At 37.0% G+C, this 19,729-nt stretch overlaps 3 protein-coding genes and 1 pseudogene across 4 annotated transcripts; 2 read left to right on the top strand and 2 right to left on the bottom strand.

Annotated features, from left to right (window-relative positions):
* Window positions 1-217: 217 nt before the first annotated feature.
* Window positions 218-6,724, bottom strand: LOC18009758 (helicase-like transcription factor CHR28). Its single transcript, XM_024157491.1, is given in 13 exon segments — window positions 218-632; window positions 719-928; window positions 1,048-1,560; window positions 1,758-1,949; window positions 2,085-2,215; window positions 2,303-2,783; window positions 2,785-3,210; window positions 3,332-3,409; window positions 3,665-3,736; window positions 4,058-5,256; window positions 5,367-5,729; window positions 5,895-5,964; window positions 6,220-6,724. Coding segments are annotated over 13 exon segments (3,996 nt in total). The 5' UTR covers window positions 6,373-6,724; the 3' UTR covers window positions 218-524.
* An 858-nt stretch (window positions 6,725-7,582) lies between these two features.
* On the bottom strand, window positions 7,583-8,558 carry LOC18009837 (annotated as a pseudogene).
* Window positions 8,559-13,642: 5,084 nt separating this feature from the next.
* LOC18009599 (protein GID8 homolog) lies at window positions 13,643-15,800 on the top strand. 2 transcript variants are annotated; one of them, XM_024160167.1, is made up of 7 exons: window positions 13,643-13,808; window positions 14,018-14,128; window positions 14,240-14,399; window positions 14,504-14,610; window positions 14,740-14,871; window positions 14,993-15,149; window positions 15,371-15,800. In XM_024160167.1, exons 2-7 carry the CDS (start codon window positions 14,075-14,077, stop codon window positions 15,490-15,492), a joined length of 732 nt encoding a protein of 243 aa, XP_024015935.1. In that variant the 5' UTR covers window positions 13,643-13,808; window positions 14,018-14,074; the 3' UTR covers window positions 15,493-15,800. The 2 variants fall into 2 exon arrangements, with proteins under 2 accessions (XP_024015935.1, XP_006392047.1); XM_006391985.2 differs by having other exon boundaries at window positions 13,643-13,809; window positions 14,027-14,128.
* A 1,175-nt stretch (window positions 15,801-16,975) lies between these two features.
* On the top strand, window positions 16,976-18,989 carry LOC18009833. Its single transcript, XM_006391983.2, has 2 exons — window positions 16,976-17,430; window positions 18,721-18,989. The coding sequence occupies exons 1-2, from the start codon at window positions 17,110-17,112 to the stop codon at window positions 18,865-18,867; spliced, it is 468 nt and encodes a 155-aa protein (XP_006392045.1). The 5' UTR covers window positions 16,976-17,109; the 3' UTR covers window positions 18,868-18,989.
* The last annotated feature ends 740 nt before the right edge of the window (window positions 18,990-19,729 follow it).

The raw sequence follows: 19,729 nt of genomic DNA, 5'->3' as shown, positions 1-19,729 counted from the left end.
CTGAATTACAAAATGCTAACTTCGATTAATACTTTTGCAAATTAGCCATTACGGTACGTCCTGTTTAGAGTGCTTAACCATATTTTAATCGAAATCAAACTTCTACTGAGCAGCTGAAAGAGAAATATCCATAACTATTTGTGAAAACTTTTTTTTTTTTTGCCAACATTCGTGAAAGCTACGTATAAGCAACAATTTACTATACGAGGACAGAGAAGATCTTAGAGAAGTAAGATATAAATCGGCGGACCAATCAAATTTGTGATCTTACAATGAGTAATTCAAAAGCAAAAGGCTTTCTATCGTCGTCTTTCCTCCATTCACTGCAAATACCTAAAACGTCTATAAATGGAATCATTAATCAATCGGATCAGCTTTTCCTATTTTCATATCCCAAACCTGTAGTCAGTTAAAATACGAGTTTCTTCCTCCATAAAACTGCACAAAAACCAAAGAAAATCCTATCATATGTACCCACCAGCACGCACTGGTCAAAAAAAGAGCTCGAAGCTCGATCACTCTCATTAATCCGCCATAAACAGATAGTTCAAGTCCTCCACGGTGAGGTGAGACTGTCGGCTTCCCTTTTCATCTTCACCAAATGCAGAGGCTACCATCATTCTCTTCTTTTGCTGCATTTGACAAAACGTGTTCAGAGATCAAATGTGAGGAATGGCTTGAAGCTTATAGAGAACTGAAAGAGAACCAATCCACATACCTGAAGGGCTAATATCCGATCTTCGACTGTATCTTTTACCGTGAACCGAACCACTGTTACTGGCCGTGTCTGTCCTATGCGATGTGCTCTATCGATAGCCTGATCCTCGGTTGTTGGGTTCCACCACAAGTCCAGCATTAGAACATGACAAGCTGCCACCATGTTTAGTCCTAGACTAGCAGCCTTCAGAGACATAATCATTACAGAAACCTAACAAGTAACAAACAAACAAACAAAAAAAGTGAACAAATATATCATGATGTCTTGGCATATCTAAAAAACCAGCGAGCCAACCCAAGTCTTCAAGATTCCACTAAATGGCTACATACCTCGGGGAGAGTATTGAAATCCTGCACTGCTTTATCTCTAGCAGCAACTGACATTGTTCCATCGAGCCTTCTATACTGAATATGCGAACTTATAAGAGAAGCTTCAAGTAGATCCAGCATCTTTGTCCATTGGGAAAACACAATAGCTTTTTCTCCAACTACCTTAACTGGACCATCAACACCACTACCCTCATTCTTAACTGGTTTGATAGAGTCCTCTCCATTTTGAGAGATCTGATTCATATCTGTCAAATCCTGCGGTCTGGCAAGTGATTGTAAGATCTCTAAAGCAGCCTTAATTTTAGATGACTCGTATGCAAGACCTTCAGAACAAGGGTCAACAGTCTCAACTTTAACTGAACTGGCACCATCATGCATGGAAGGCATAGCAGTAAGTCTGACATTGCAGTTTGCAAAGGGGCACCGATTATTATCGCCCGTAAGGCATTCATAAAAGCACTGCTTACAGAAAACGTGACCACAGACTGACACAACAGCATCTTCAGGTGCATCCTGCAGGTAAAGTAGGGTGATAGATTCAGAACTACTTGTCAAGAAATGGTTTGGCAACATATGATGACAATAGAATAACAAATCAAAATTTTAATTACAAATCTTGATTTTCGTCAATCATGTTTCAAGGCTTCACTTTCACATTCATCAGGAAATACAAAAGAGAAAACTGGTACTTTACGAGACAAGAATCTTACATTGCAGGTACCACAAATTGCCAACGAAGCTTCTGAGAAATTTTGCTTCTTAGCTAATTCGAGCGAGGATTCCCAGGTAAAACTGTATTCACCTTTCACGAGAAGAGGGTGATCGCAAGCTTGGCGAAGGCGCAAGAGCATCAACAGAATATTTACATAATTTTGCTTTACTGTTCCAGCTTCTTTATACTCCTGATAAAAATTAAAGAAAACTTTAAACATCGATATGCATACATACATTGTCAAGGGCATAACTACACAAATTTGTTCATCGTATATAGCCAAATTTTATAAACAAACAAATATGTCATTCACGTAAAGCCATACCTGGAACTGACTACGAGATTCACGCTCTAAGTTGGAGTAGAAATCACGTTCCTCCTCGGTGAAATCCACTTTTCTCAACTCAATGGATTTCGGAGGTAAAGAGATTATGGGTTTACCGTCAAGAAGTGAACCTAATTTGTTAACCATGTCAAAAAAGTCATAAAGACAAAATTAGATGAGCATACAAAGCAAATTAAGCTTCTATATCAGTAGCTGACCTTTAGTTCGGCGAAGCATCACTGTTTTAAGGATAGCCTGCAGCTTCTGATATCCTTTCACCGGGGTCCTAGCTATAGGGTTCTTAATTGTGTTACAGAACAATACGTAGGAAGAATAAGGATCATATTTGAGGAACCGAAAGTAGCTGTAGAGGTCCTCGATCGAATTCTGGATTGGAGTACCAGACAAGCACCACCGTCGTTTAGCACGAAGGCCCCAGCATGCTCTTGCAACTTGGGTTTTGTAATTTTTAATGCTCTGTGCCTCATCTAGAACAACTCTGAACCATGAAACTTTCGCAAGTGGGCCTGACTGAGCCTCAACCGATGCGCGATCAACCTGTTTCTTCTTCTTTGAGCCTTTCTTTTGAGAATCGGGAGGATATTTCCGCTTCTTGTTTGAACAAAATCCAGCCGCTGTAACTCCACCATCATGTACATCAACCTTCTCTTCGTCCTCATCATCAACAAGAGGCTGCTTTCGGCACTTCCATGCTCACGATAGAATATGTAGTAACAACAACATCATATTTAGCCAACTCCTGAGGATCCTTTGTTCTGCTGGACCCATGGTATACAAGTACAGAGAGATTCGCTTCACTAGTCACCTTCTTACGAAGTTCATCAGCCCACTGTCGCAGAACACTAGTGGGACAGACAACAAGCGTTCCAGCAGCTGGCCTTCCCCTCATCTTACCCAAACTAGTTCCATCAGTTTTGTCTTCATTGAAAAGCAACTGAGAGTGATCAAATTCCTCGCTCATTCCATTGGAATTTAAAGACGCACATTCTCCACCCTCGCTTTCTAAGTCAAAAAATTCTTTCTTGATACTCTCTTCACATGCTCGGGAAGGTGTAGACCGTTCCTTCAGTATAAGTGCTATAGTGGAAATTGTCTTGCCAAGACCCTGCAAAAAATAATTATAACCAGAAAATCAAAAAAAAAAAAAGAGGAAATTTGACAAAAATTTAACCTGATTGTTTATTAAACTATTGAGATGAGAAAGATTTATAACAGAAGGCAATAACCTGATCATCAGCAAGAATTCCTCCCGAACAGGGGAAGCCACTTGTCTCCTTCTGTGCCATCCATGATAATGCAATTCGCTGTCCATGAGTAAGAAAGAGTCAAGTCAAAAGAACAAATAATATATCTATTAACACTAACCAAAAGGTCCCAAACAAACAACTATCACGTTGGAAAATCATATCAACTGAATAGAATTCCATTTCTCATTTCGGGGCCAAATCATCTCAGTAAAGCATACAATACATCCATAAAGTACACCAGGCGTTTAATTTTTACAGCTTATGTTTAGACATCTACAGGGAATAATTTAAGTTTAATAATTTCATTCCTACCTGATGTCTCATAAGCGGGACTGCCAAGACACCATCAGGAGGACTTGCTTCAGCATTAGGCAGAGAAAGATCCTGTCAAGTCATACAATGTCATTAGACCTAATGAGTCTGAAGTAAAACCAAGAGTAAACGTTAATACGGAACTGTTATTAATTGCAGTATATATCACTCATGACATATCCAATAACAGGAGACCAACAGGAACCTTAGTACATAATAGCCCCATACAACACTGTCAACTAAATCATGTACAGCTTTGCAGAACAGATTTTTCGATACTAATGAGTTGGACTGTTAGTGCCTGTGAGAGAGTACGACAGAATCAACAAGGTATACAATGGCAATCGGGCAGAACGCTACTCCCTTACAAAGATAATGCTAAAAGCTGCTAACCTGCAATGCAGCTTGAAATATCATATTTTCTTTGTTTGACTGAAGCTTCAGGCCTCCAGAATGATTAAAAGAATGACCCACTGTAGAATATTCTGAAGAAACCACCGGCATTTTCATAGCAAGAGGCCGATGTGAGTTTGCAGACTGATTAAATGTATGACCAAGAGTAGAATATTCTGAAGAAACCACCGGCTTTTTCATAGCTAGAGGTCGATGTGGGTTAGCAAATTGACCATTAGTTTCTATTATGTAGATGTCAGAATCATCGTCACTATCCGATATACATTCTGAAGAAAGACTTTGAACTGATTCAAAGCTGCCGTTTGAGAAATTAGATTCAATGCTCCTTGGTTGAACATGTTCTTGGTCTCCTTGTTGTGTTAGAGAGTCCAAATACTCATTGATTTGTGTCGCTGGGCTGGGATCTGCTGCAACATATTGCAAACATGCTTTTGAATCATAAAATTTATTTGAGTTGCCATTGTCTTGACTAGGGAAACCAGCTTGCGGTGCCATAAATGAGAATCCTTTTTCAACATCTGCCTGATAGGAGACTGAACAGCTAGATGTACCAGACCACCAATGATTGGTTTCCCCAGGTGCATAAACAGCGTCCATAACAATGTCTTCCTCTGGAACTGAACTGTAAACCACTTTCTCTGACTCAACCTCTGGCTTAACCTTCACACGGATAGCTTCGTTATCCTGAAAACTGCTTGAACAATTATCAGGCCGGTCAAGGGCATTATCAGCTAATCGATTGTCAAAACTATTGTACGGTTTGGCACAGGCAGGAGAAACTGATGGATAACTTTCACGCTTGAAACTGATCCCTCTTGCGCTGGAGAAATCAACATCAGTTTTCCTTTCTAGAGATCCATTATCTAATCTCCCGTGTCTATCAAAAATCATCCGAGTAGCACCATCCGACTGACACTCACTCACTCCACTGTCAACATCATTTACAGCTTCTTCTTTACTGGGAAAGAACTGAAAAGCGAAATCCTGATGTTCTGATAAGGATGCACCACTTGTATTATCGCAATTTTGTGCAGAAGAGAGACAGTTATCCACACCATCACTGAGAGAATTGGAATTATGACAAAAACCAGACATGACAGAGGAATTATGAATGGCTCCCAGCCCCGTTCCATATCCATGAACTTCGTCGAAATATGTTGCGGGGCTGCACGATGTAACTGCAATATGATGTAACATCAATGAGGAATACGGAAATTAACAACAGATAGATGGGTAGTGTGGAAATTTACAAAAAATAACCTGAAATTTTAGTAGATAAGGTGCATACATTTGGAATCGATTATCTTGTCAGCCTGCTTAGATACAGTCTCAGCGTCACTATTCACGGGATTGAAGGCCACATTTCCACCATGATCAGAGAAAGAAGTATTGTATCTGTCGACGGAACTAGACGATATACTACAACTAGTCATCTCAGATTGAGCTACTCCACATGTTTCGACAGGCTGCTCTTCCTGGCTTAACGAAAACCAATCTTTAAGACTTGCAGAGCAAGTATGAGCTGGTGAAGGGCTCAGAGCAGGGTCCACTTTCACGTGCTCATCGAATGAACCAGACACCCCAGTCCCAAGGTGCGAAGCTCTTAAGCTATATGAATCCCGAGAAGGAAACCAATCAACCATCTGAGATCCTAAATACATAACCAAAATGCAAGTGACGTTAGAGCAATATTACCTCGAACAGCTCAAGAGCTATTACTGAGCATAAAGGTAGCTCTGGGTCATTACCCAGACAGGTTATTATGTGTCTGTCTATGTAACAGCAAACAAAAAATGTACCCTTCACAACTACTAACCATTTTGCAGCTGTGGATTCTTGAGCTCACCAGCAGAAGAACCAACTGGAGATGAATTTTCTTGGCTACCCTAGAAGTAGTCACTCACAAGTTTAGTTTCAATTGCACAAGAAAAAACAAAAACAATCTTTTAATCCACAAATTAGTCATTCGAGTAGTTAACGATACAAAAAGAATTGACAAAACGCACATACACTAAGTTAAGCAGCATTCAAATCAAATTGCAAAAAGAACACGGCTTCAATTACAACGCAGCTAAATCATAATCCTGATTTCGAAAATTCTCTCAAGCTCCCTTCAAAATGAATTCCATAAGCAAAATTACCTCGGCAGAATCCGGCTTCTCATCTAAAATCCGGATAATAGTTTCGATGTCAATAGTGAGATCATCGTCGTCGTCTTCAAAACCAAAACCATCATCACAATCATCAGGTTGAAATCCATCGCCAAGGCCAAACACTGAACCCTCCTCACCCATCACGAACAAAAAACCCTAACCCGGAGAGAGAAGCAGAACGAAAAGGGGGAAAAACAAACCCTAAATCGGAGAACCCAGAACGTAAAAATCAACAGCCACGCGCAATTATACTCCCGAAAACCAATCAATCAACCAATATACCAATCGCAAAAACACGGTAGCGTAGATCCAGGGATTTGCGATTTTGGGGGATAATTCAAGATGGAGAAGGCTTGTGAATTGGGTTTTTGAAGGGCACGGGAATTTTCCAGGAAAGGTAGAGAGCAGTTGGGTCGTGAAAACGCGACTTTTCTCGCGACGGTGGTCTCTTTTTTTTTTAATTTTGGCTTTCTCCGAATTGGAAAAGGTAAAGAGGAGGAGTCTTCTTCGACTTAAATAAGGAACGGTCGAACAAAATCTTTTCATTTTCCTCATTTTGTTTTTTCATTTTGCTTTTTTCTTTCGGTCTTCACTTTGTTTTTTATTTTTTATAGAGATAGTGCATGGTTAATATGCGCCGTCATCGTTGTCGTTTTGAGTTCTTTTTTCCTGAACACTATTTATAAAACAAATCACAATTAAAAAAAAAAGTGACGTCAAAAAGAAGGAAAAACGAACAGTGTTAACTGTTAAGTTGTGGAGATTTACATTAATTGTTTTATGATCATAATCTGGCCTCACAATCCAAGATAATTTATGGTGCGAAATAATACATAATATTTTCTCTAAAAAAAGAAATAATACATAATACAACGGAAAGTGTGCGTCATGATTTAAAAAATAGGGGCATTTGACCCCAACGAAATTTTAAAAATTGGTATATTTTAGTAAACTCTATGTTAATGTCCCCACTTATAAATCTGTGTATATCCCTATTTGCCTCCAATAAATAAAATTTTTGCTTCCGCTACTGCGTATACTGTTGTTTTTGTTTTCGGAATATTATTACCTTGGTCATGTGTCACAATATTAGACATTCAAGTGATTGATATAGGTAGCCAACCATTCGACAAAATCTCTTTTTATTTATTTAAGAAAAAAACCAAAAACTTAAAACAAAGACCAATTCTATTCAACAATTCAAGCTTATAGGTTTTATAAACCAGTCTTTACTCTCTAAGACACGAAACCTTGTAAATTAACAATAGAGAGAGAAGCAAGTAAGCGGAAAAAACATCGAACTTTAACAGAAAAATCTAAATATCTCCAATCACATTACCAAACAGTTGTTTTACGGTTCAGTCAAAACCTGGTTTACACGTTTACTTAATACCGTGTAAACCGAACTCCATCCTTCTTGGCTAGGGTGAACATCATCTTAAAAGAAAGCAGACCTAGGATCATCACATAAGGTATACTTCTTCTGTTCTTCACACGTTTCTTATCCACATTCGCATATTCACCTTCGCAACACGTTTTAAGTGGGTTTTCAAACTTTGTAGTCCCTATAATTAAGAAGAAAATAATCACACAAAATCCTACAAACATAAAAATGAATGGGGTTTAATTTAAGGATCAAATGTGAAACTTTCATTTGTTACCAAGATTAGCTCTTTTGTTCATGAAAACGCTCGAGAAGGCGTTGTAGTAATCAAGAAACACGAAACTTAATTGCTCGGTCTCATTATTGAGCTTGGACACTACTTGGTGCAACAACTTGTTGTGTAGGTTCACCAAAGCGTTTTTTTGACTCATTGCAATGACTGAATGAAGATACGACTGTGACACGTGGAAGACATCCAAGTGGTTGAAGCGATGTTATTTCTATCTTTTTTACAAGGCATGGATCCGCCGCAAATTCACCTCTGTTTGATCCACGAATTTCTTTATAAATACAGGAAGTTCCTGAAAAAATCATACCGTATTGTAACTCTTTCACTCCCGTGGAATCTTTCCATTCGTATGGAGTCGGTGACTTTATAGCCATCATTTGTGCTGCACCATAAACACAATAGTTTTAACTTTTAGGTTCAGTATAGATGATAAAACCTTTTATATATATATATATATATCTTGATGAATTTGAGAAGGAAAATTTTCTTAAGACGCAGTGCCGTCTAGTCAATCAGAGGCCCTAATCTATTGTAAAAAAAATGTAACATATTTCTTCAACAAAAAAGAAAAAAAATCCTAATGAAAAATTATATTAAAAAAAATATGGGCCCTATCCCATTGCTTACTTTATCTATAATATGTGCTGGGTCCATGCTTATTACATTAAGTTATTTTTTTCAAACTATTTACAAGAAAATATTAATATTTTTTTATGATTCATGGTAAATTTTAGATCCGTACTAATTCTTGGGGGAGCTGCAACCCATGGATAGACTCTCTCTCCCAGTATTCAAATGGGTCATAAGCAAGAGTCCATATCCATGTAGGTGTCCAAGAATAATGTATTGGAATTTCATAAAACAGGTGGATTGAACTTGAAACGTGTTAGCGTCCCAAACTCGTCTCCTTACCATTTGACTACAAGACATTGGACAAGAAGATACTAATCCTTGCACTCTTTAATACGTTACATAATGTTTTTTGTTAAAACTACAAGACTAAAGGCCGGTCTAGACTGATAAGTTGGACCAGAAGTCTCTGAACATGTGTAAATGCCTAATTAGCTTTATAGCTTTGAGTCGGTCTATGAAGAAAATGTATTAACCTAGCTTGGACTTAACTGACCTCGACAAGACAAAAGTTTAAAGGGTGTAGAGAGGAAGAAACATACCTAAAAAAACTGTGGCGACACGACAATCCGAGAAACGGCTGGACGGTTTGTCGGAGAAAGTGATACCATAAGGGAATTAATTTTCTGGACACATTGTCAGACTTTCTTATATTTCCAGTATCAACGTAATTAGAAACTCTGAACACAAAAAAGTTTCATTGGTCTGATTTTTTTTTTTTTTGAAAATATGTTAAATTAGATTAAAAAAAAACTGTTTTCTTTACATATGAGTTCCTAGAGGAAATAATATGAAAGAAATATGATTACAACCAATAAACAGAGCATGATAGTGTTGATACTCCTTTCCCAAATAAGTGCGTCATCGCCCTCGGCTGGCAAGCCAGGTGATTATTCCATCACTGTAACGTGAGTCCCCGGCCAGTCGTAGTGAACTCAGACGGTTGTGAATCGTCTTGTCCAGCCTCACAACGATCGTGTTAGCAGTTGTCGGAATATCTCCATGGCGACGAGCATTACGCTCTCTCCATATCGACGTCAAGATGGCTTGAAAAGCATACCGTGCAAGAAACAGTTCCAGCTTACTTAAAGTGTTTGCCGTTAATAACGTAGCTATTTCATCCCATCGGTATGTGTAATGAACAAGCAGACCCCTTATTAAGCTTCTCCATATCTCATTTGAAAATACAAACTCAAAAAAGAGGTGTTCTCTGGTTTCGATAAGGGCAGAGCAAAAGACACAGGTCGTTGAGATACCTTGTCCCCACTGAGCCATGTATTCTCCTGTTGTCAATCTATTCCAAAACGCTAGCCAAGTTATGAAAGCGAATTTTTGGCATTGCATTTTGAAACCAAACCATGTAGCTCCATGCTTTCCTTGGAGCTGATTGTCGAATGTTTTGCCACGTGAATTTAGATGAGAAGCTTGCCTGGTCTGATTATATATGGATTCTTATATATGAAGCCTCAACTCCATTGATTTCTCCTGCCAACAAATAAAACAATAATTATGATAAAATATTAAAGAGATATTCATGGATTTTAAATACTACATTGTGTTTGAGACTTGTATATTACCAATCATGAGAGAAGAGAACAAGAAGAGGGCGAGGAAAATGAGAAGTTTCATCAGAGAATGTTGTTGCAACTTGCAAGATTCAGAGAGCAAAGGCTTTTTTTTTCTTTTGATAACCGTGGGCATCCTAAAGACTGTCTAGGCCCAAAGACTAATCCCACAAAGCCTTATATCCAGGTACTCGTTAGAAAATATTCCAAATTTAAAGTGCGGCTAGATGACCAAGAGGACTCAAACCCATGAATCTCTCACTTGGAAGTTACCAATGGGCCAAGGCAACTTGGTTCAATTATACTATTAAAAAAGGCTTCTCTATTAACATATAATATCAAATCAGTTAAGTTATTTATATTTTAAATAAATTAAATTAATGTTAGTAAAATATTTTATAGATACTTCACATAGCACATGACACGAAAAACTATTTTTTATAATTAAAAAATATTTAACTAAAATTAGACATTTAATATTTATATCAATTATTTTCTGATTTTTATACTTTTGTAAAAATTATTGTAGTTTAACCATTTAAAAAAAATATTTAATACAAAAACAACTTTTTTGCGAAAATATTTACTAACATATTTTATGAAATACACATATTTGTAAGGTGTAATATACTAATTTTTCTAAACCTTGTTATACATACGAATTATGCTGTGTTAATTACTAATTTTATTTAGGCGCATTTATTTTGTTGTTATGATTTGTGTGTTAAGAATTTCAAATCAAATTACTCGTTCATATTATCCACTAATTATCTCTATATTTAATTTCATATCTTACACATAAAAGTTTATTTATGTGAATAATTCATACAATATCTTACAAATAAATGTTTGTAAATGACTGCTTAAATAATAGTATAATATAAGAGCATGATTATCGAGGGTTTTTGGTGGGTCTCTTAGGATTATCTAGTAATTGTTTTAATCGGCTTAAAAAGTTGAATATACATCTCTTATTTGGGATCGATTAGAGACGGTCTCCAGGGATAGGTAGAAGGAGTTTATTGGCTTGTCAAAAATGGGGACAAAATTTGTTTCTCTGTCTTTCATCATTTTTTTTCTCCGACCAAAAATCATAGAGATTATAACATTGGAATCACAAAATAAATGAGTTTCTTATTTGGTCTCTAAACCCACTTTAATAATAAAAAATGGATAAAAAATCCATTTGGGCCTCTAGCAAATAGCAATGAACATAGTCTAAAAATATTAGAGATTACCAATTGATTTTAAGTTGGATGCCATGTAACTTAACATTATATAAGAAATACTGTAAATTTCAGAAAAAAATTGGAAAATTTATGGAGCATATATAGTTTGAACTTCATAACAATATATTCCGGTGTAGCCACAGGTCTCTAACCCTAATTAATTTTCAGAGTTTCTTGGCAGCAATGTCTGGAGAAACCGCCGCTGAGGCTAAGAAGAAATGCGTCTTTGGGACGTAGATGATTGTCCAATCCCTGAGGGTCTTGATCCTAACTCGATTTATAAGAATATCAAATCAGCTCTTGCGTAGGAGGGCTATGTTGGTAATTTGGAACTCAAGGCATATTGTGCGGAGAAAACGTTCGCCGATGGATATATGCTGGATGCTGGAATGACCTTGGTACACAAAGACACCAAACATCTCAGACAGAGGTTATTCAACATTTGTGAATGGGCACTGGACAATCCTGCAGGATCAAATCTGCTGCTAATCTCAAATATCACCCCTAGAGAGAAAAAAGTTGGTCACTATTGTTGGAAGTTTGGCTGAGAGAGGTTACAAAGTTCTCTTAGCAATGCCTGGTGAAGTCTTATTTAGGATGGCTGTTTTTTACTCCAAGCTCAGTATGGCTTTGGACAAGACTAATAAAAGGAGGAAACCCGACCGAACCAACTCCGAATTCTCTCAATCCGCAGCGTCAGCCCTTTAAACCTAATTTTCAGAATCTCTTCAAAACAAATCCTGGAGAAACCGCCAGCGTTTTGAAGACAGGGATTTTCTGGGATGTCGAAGAATGGCCATTCCTTTATGGTGTCCAATTTGTTACTGGTAATATCGAATCAGCTCTTGTGAGGCTGGGTTTTCATGGCAACACGTCATTTAGGTTTTACTATGATCTGTATCCATATTTCTCGAAAGAAGAATTGGAGAGGTATAAGGAGGAAGGCAGTATTGCCATCTTTTCCAAAATGAGAGGGGGTGTAATTTGCAGAGTTGAATGGAAGTTACTGCACATTTATTTATGGGAAATTGACAATCCTGTGTCCTGTATTAGAGAGGAGAAAGACAGATTGATGGTGGTCTCTGATAGAATCCCAAAAGAACCCGAGTTCACTCGTGTTCTTGAAACCTTGAAGTCGAGAGGTTATAATGTTGTCTTAGTATGTGATGCGAAAATCCCTTCATTTACTACTCTACACGGAAAATGGTTTTGGAAAAGCATATTTGGACGTTGCATAGAAATTTGTCATCATTGCGGAGGCAGGTTAGACTTAGAGAAACCATCTTCCTCGGTGGTTACTCCGCAGCCACTTCCATCTAGCCCTTATATTGTTCATATGTCTGAAGAAGCCGCCGTGTACTCAGCTTTTGGAGAGCTTATGGATTCTTCGACTGGGACAGGCGATATGACATGCGTCTTTTTGGATCTCGATGATTTCCCGATCCATGACGGTCTCAGTCCTATTATGTTTCGTACGAATATTCATTCAGCTCTTCGCAAGAAAGGGTTTTCTGTTGATTGACCGCTAATATTTATTTATTATGACAAGTTAAGGTGGCCGAAAGATATGGTGTGTAAATATCGTTACGATGTCCGAATCCATTTCTTTGAGCTTTGTGAGAATATACTTTATATCCATCTCTTAACATTTTTATGTCTCTAATCTTAACATCTCCGCTGATTCTGTATTTATATATGTAGGTGAGGATAAAATTGAAAATGCTGAATACTTGTTATTAGATATTTATTTCTGGTTAATGGACAATCTTATGTCCAGAAGCGGAGCAAAATATGATGATTCTCTCAAATATCATCACAGAAGAGTTCGTCAGTATTTTTTTTTTTTCTAAACTTTGAGTTTTAAATGTAGCAAGCTTCTTTAGTACATTATGACAAGTTGTCATATCGTATAGAAGTTGTGTCATTTTGTACTGAATCCGAAAAATGGGTTACGGAAAACATATTCGTTGGGGAAAGCTCAGTCAGTGAAAAAAGCTCAGCTGGTGGAGAAAGCTCAGCTGGTGGAGAAAGCCCAGCCGGTGGAGAAGAGCCCAATAATGATGTGGTTTGTCCTCATTGAGGAAAAGAGATTTGGAAGACGAAAAGTGAGAAAGTAGCTGATATATGGGGGCTTTGGTTTGTCACATGTAAACGATCCTTTTGTTTTGTGTCTGTCAAAAAACTCTTTGGTTTAAAAAAGAAAAAACAATATATTCCGGTTTACAAATAACCAATCCAAGAATCGGAGTCTAAAAACCGGATCGGTTCATCGCCAACATCGCTCTAACAAAACCCGATCTCTTTTCTATCGAAAACGGAAAATCGAAAGACTCGAAAACCTCTAATTTCTTTTAATCAGATTGTAGAATTATAGAAGAAATTTTCGCAGGCAATCTATAAGCAATCGATCCCCTAATATCCGTCTTATTAGCCAGAATCTTTCCCAGAAAATCTTCGCCAGATTTTTCCGTTTTTCTCCAGGTACTCTTTCTCGGAAAATTTCTATTCGATTTTCCAGGAAAATAGGCACAGGCGCACACTCTTTTCTTAGACGTTAGAACTACGGTTACTGTGCTGTTTTCGGATCGCTGCTCCAACTTTGATTAAAACCCTAAATTACTCTCGATTTTCGTTTGATAGCGAAGTGAATTTCTTAGTCAATTTCATTTGAATAGTGTTTTCATTTTCCGGTAATAAGTTGAATTGAGTTGATTCGATTCAAGATGAGAGCCACACTGGCGTTCTAATGTCACTGTTTCGGATACTCATTAATCAGCTTGAAGAAGAAGACGAAGAAATGGTAACAAATTCATTCTTTTCACCTTTTTTTATTTTTGCTCTGAGTCTGGTTTTTTGATCCAAAACTTGATGATGTGTTCTTGGAACAATTGAATTTCTTTGTACTCGATAGGCTACTTCTAAGAAAGTGATCACACGTGAAGGATGGGAGAAGAAACTTAATGCTGTAAAGCTTAGGAAAGAAGACATGAACACTTTGGTTATGAATTTTCTTGTCACCGAGGGATATGTAGAAGCTGCTGAGAAATTTCAAAGAGAGTCTGGAACTAAACGTATCCTTCTCTTGATTCCATTTGAATTTTGTTTCCTTAGATTCTTAGTGCTTTAGATTTTTGGCTGTCTACTTTTTTTTTGTTTTTTCCTTATCGAGAAACAGCAGAGATAGATCTTGCGACCATCACAGATCGAATGGCTGTTAAAAAGGCTGTTCAAAATGGCAATGTTGAAGATGCTATTGAAAAAGTGAATGATTTGAATCCTGAGGTACAATGCTTCTTCATATTCATATGTTCGATTCTTGTGTAAGCAATTACCATTTGAGAGATAAACTACTCTGGCAAAACTTTCCTAGATATTGATAATCAAAATCTGATTCGTCTTCCATGCTTGCAGATACTAGACACAAATCCGGAGCTGTTTTTTCATCTTCAACAGCAGAGGTTGATAGAACTTATTCGACAAGGGAGAACAGAAGAAGCCTTGGAGTTTGCTCAAGAGGAACTCGCGCCACGTGGAGAAGAAAACGTAAGTCTGTGTATATTGCTCATTGATTGTTTTTGAAGATGGCGTTTTACATGTGCAAATACCTGTTTTTTACTCTTCTTGCTGATGCTGAAACACCTTTCCTTGTTGATTTGTTCTGCAGCAAGCGTTTCTGGCAGAATTGGAAAAAACTGTAGCCCTGCTTGTTTTTGAAGATGCCTCTAACTGCCCGGTTAAAGAGCTTCTTGACATTTCCCACCGCCTTAAGACAGCAAGTGAAGTGAATGCAGCTATTCTTACAAGCCAGAGTCATGAAAAAGGTAACCAAAGCTAGAGTCGATGTTAACATTGGTTATGCTTTAGTAGCCACAAGTTCCGTTGATCTCTAGCATCTTTCATTTGCAGTCTAAAGGTTTAAAGTCTATATGAAAAGATGATTCTCTTATTAGAATATAACATTCATTTCTTCACTGGCCTCATGCATAATCCAAATATTCTAGTCAATGGTTAATGCACCTACTCAATTTTTGTGAACAAACAGATCCCAAACTTCCAAGCTTGTTGAAGATGCTGGTTTGGGCGCAAAATCAACTGGATGAGAAGGCAGTGTATCCGCACATAAATGATTTGTCTACTGGTAAGCTCGAAGACCCAGCAGAATAATTCCATACTTCTTTCAGCAATTGGAGAAAAGCTGCAAAAGGGAACAATAAATGGTGCCCTTCTCTTCCCTTCAATCTCAATAACTCAAGATTCATCATATGTTTTAGCAACAAATGCTTTCCGCCTTTCCCTTTTCTTCTGCATTGTTATTTGTTGGACCCGGAATTGTTTAGAATTATGTGGAGGGGGAACATAAAGCTGTTGCAGACAATGAATTACATTAGTCAAAATGTTCAGATTGTCAACATATTCCATGACTCATTGCATATGTTCATTTGATTTGAATAAAGTTATCGACCTTATTTGGATCTATATGGCCATATGGGTTTGTTTTGAGGAACTTGTGTTCAATACGGTTCGAATCTACAAACAGGGATGTGGCTTGTTCCTCACATGTATATATGAATCAATAAATCAACTTGGTAAAGTTCCTACTTGCATATATGAATCTTACGTTATTCTCTGTTTTCTCTAACTATTCTTCAATATTCTTTTTCTTCACTGTTCCCTCTAACTATTCTTCATTATTCTTCACTGTTCTTCACTGTTTTCTCTAACTATTCTTCATTATTCTTCACTGTTCTTCATTGTTGCATTATTGATTATTTCACGTGTCTGCTGCCTCTACCTAACAAGTGAGAATTTACACTCAGATTGCTCTGTGTGAACAATTTTTACAGTTCTACTCGAAAAAGGAGCTAATAACGCATTTAGTAGGTTAATACCATTAGACTAAAATAACCTTCGATTCACTAATCGTCATTTCTGATAGATTTAGAAGTGTTTTCTAACAAGAAAGTTGATCGAAAGAGAAGAGGGACCAAACAAAAGAAAAAGAGAAAGAACGAGGAAATGATCAAAGATCCTATAAAGACAACAAAAACTAAAGTGATGTTACAGTCGAAATTTAGAATCTCTGAGGATTTTCTCCTCCATTGTCGAAGTTCAACGAGTAGCTCAAAAGGATCATCTGATTTCTCTTCTTCTTGGCAAAGTATTTTTAGATGGTACAATATATAGATTATACAAAGGGGATTTGTAAGTGATCTTTCTTTGTATTGTATGACTTTGTTAGCGATCTTATATAAACCACCTTGTTTGATATTTTTAGAACTTTTTTACTACAACGATGAATATTGCTATGAATCGGAATTTAATTCTTTGAAACGTGATCATCTAACCACAAAACCACCACCAATGGATCCAATATTTTAAAACTTTAGATTTCCATGCAATATTTTAAAAATTTTGATTTGGTTTATGATTATGTTCTGGAATCCAAATAATTTTTTTTTAATGCAACTATGTTATTTTCAATTTTTTTAAAGTACAATTTTTCACTTCTTTAGTTGGAAATATTTCAAGAAAAGCTGTGCAATAAAGGGAAACATGTGTATCCCCAAAAAGCTACTATGAGTTTATTTAAAATTATATTCAAGCCCCAAAGCTTTCACATTCTCCCACCTAAGCCCCCACATTGCTCCCTCTTTCTCTTCTACTTCATCTCTCTCTCACACTCTCTCCATTCGCCATGGCTAAGCCAATGACGAAATACAGTGCACTCAACTAACCAAAACCCTTAAAGAAAAAACACAACAACAAGAGGAAAAAAACGTCATGAGAGGGCTAAAGAGCTTCAAAACGACGTCATTATATCAGAACCATCATCAATGGCCACCGGTGGGAGCTCCGACGAATCTCCGGCGAGGAGAGCCATGGAGATCTCAGTTCGACGACTCGGTCAATGCTGTTTCCTTCGGTTTCGTTGCAACCGCCATTCTCATCTCAATGTTCCTCGTCATGGCCATCTTCGAGAGACTGATTCGAACCACCACCACACACTCAGATTCTTCTCCGGGTCGGGTCCTTCCGGGTCTGGACTCTCGGGTCGGGTTCAATGACATTGCTTCTTCTAAGCTTGGTTACCAATCTCCCAAGGTTACTATTTTACTCCTTCATTCTCGCAGTTTTGTCTACTCTATGAGTGTTTGACGAATTTTGATGCAATTAGAGTTTTTTTCCTTGAAAGTTTGGATCTTTGTGTTGGATAATGCATATTTGGTATTAAAGTTCAATCCTTTTGATAAATTAGCCAAAAAAAATATTACTTTTTTCTTCTTATGTTATTGATTTTGTATGTGATAGAGATGTGATCAAGATAGTTCTTTAATTGATTTTGGATACTTGTTTTGTCCCAAAAGCAAAACAAGAAAACATCATAGGGTTTGTGTACTCATTGGTATAAACTGACCCACACACATGCTTTTGCATCATCACCATTACAAACTGTCTCAAAAGTTTTGTCACACACACACACGGATACTTATGGTGATGCATTCATTGAAATCATTCGTCATCATCTCTGTTTTTTTTTTCCATATTGACGAAATATTAGAGAAAAATAAATGTAACTGTTTATATTGGCATTGATTGGTTTGTAAGTATTTATGAGTGTGAAAGAAAAAGCGGATTCTATGCGTATGGAGATAAAAGATGTGGTCTCTACCAATTTGACTTTACATTTCCTAGGAACACAAAATGGCCCACTGGCTTTGTCCCTTTGTTTATTTGAGATCAGAGAGTGCCCTCTTCTTTTACATGTTCTTGGAAATAGTGTATAATTTCATAGAGATTGCTGATTCCATTTGTCTCTCATCTCTTTAGGTTTCAATGCACTAAGCTTTAGCTTAACTGAATAATGTGGTCAGGTTCGTTTCAGATTTGACAAGATTGGTTAAGGTCACAAAATTTGAATGAATCTAGATTGAACTTGCTTAAGATTTGGTTCTTGGAACGCCAAAAAATATGATACTTGAACTTGATCTGGAAATTGGGTTTTGTTGGGTTAAAAACAGTCATTTAGGTGAAATCTTGATCCTTTGTCTTATTATTTGTTGAAAATATATTTCTTTCTTCTATCTTTGGTTAGAAATAGTCATTTGGGCATTGAAGATTTATTGCCATGTTACATTTACACTAGGAAATACCATGTGATCGAAACTAGAATCATTCAAACATGAAAAATGTACGTCTCTAACTCCCCTTATAATTCAAGACAAGTGTGTGACTTTGTGCCAACATCAACTTGTGTTTTTAGGAACATAACACATTCCATTTGTCCAACACAGTTAGAAGTTTAGACACGTTCATGTCTTCTCAATGAAACTGTTTGGTAACAGTTTCTTATATTGGAAACTGATTTTTTCCCATGATTATATGGATTGGCAGATAGGTGTGTATTCAAAAGGGGTCTCGGTGTTGATGCCAGGAGACAAAATACCTACATTCATCGCTCACCCTGTACCCGGACCTGCACCTGCGCCCAGAGATTCCAACACTCAAAGTCCCAGCTCAAGCTCCATTCAAGAATGTTAACAATTCGAGTTTGTTATAATTCGCTGTTTTGTTTTTCCAAGATTATGTCAGCTTCATTGCTTAGATTTGAGGAGGTCGTTATGAGTATTTGCTGTATATATAATTATAGAAACCAAACTGCAAAAGCCATGGCTTTAGTATATATGTATTAAAAATATGCCCGGTTTTGTTTTTGTTGGGTTTCATGTTCTTGTTACAATGAAATGAGTTATAGAGAAGAATGTGTTTCACTGTCGGTGTGAAACTTTAGTGGTCATGAATGTGGGTGTTACTGTCGGCCTGCCCAATCTTTAAGCCCGAACCCAAATAAGCATTTAATTTCTTAAAGTATATAGTTGAGGTAACATGTTAGACATGTTCTCAAAAATTAAATTAGACTTAACTCAAAATGTACCAGTATCTAAAGGTAGGCCAAGTAGCCTAATGAATTGTGCTGTGTTTTAGTGATTTACACCTGCATATTGAAAAAACAAAATGGTTAATGGTAGAATCTAAAGGAATCGTTGATGTTGACGATGGTGATTTTAGTGGAATCTGGCGAATTATTAACTGGATGGTTGATCCCAAAAAAAAAAAAAAAACTAGATCTTAATCGTTAGATTCGTCTTATGTTATGATACTGTCTTAGATCTCTGACAAAACCTTTATCTCTCACCTTCATCATTATTGTCGTTTTAATTAAAACATGCTCTTATTAAAATGAGGTTCTCTAAAACTTCCAAACTGGTGTGTCATCTATTTGGATTTCATGAATTATCATATTGTTAGAGCATCTCCAATGTATGACTCCATATTTTTCTCTATTTTGGAATAACTCCAAAATGGAGTTGTATTTTACTCTAATGTAAGCTTCATTTTTATT

This window comes from Eutrema salsugineum, unplaced genomic scaffold, assembly GCF_000478725.1.
Source record: "Eutrema salsugineum unplaced genomic scaffold, Eutsalg1_0 scaffold_8, whole genome shotgun sequence".
NCBI classification, from domain to species: domain Eukaryota; kingdom Viridiplantae; phylum Streptophyta; class Magnoliopsida; order Brassicales; family Brassicaceae; genus Eutrema; species Eutrema salsugineum.
The sequence above is the reverse complement of the archived record's forward strand: the minus strand, read 5'-3'. Positions and strand labels throughout refer to the sequence as shown.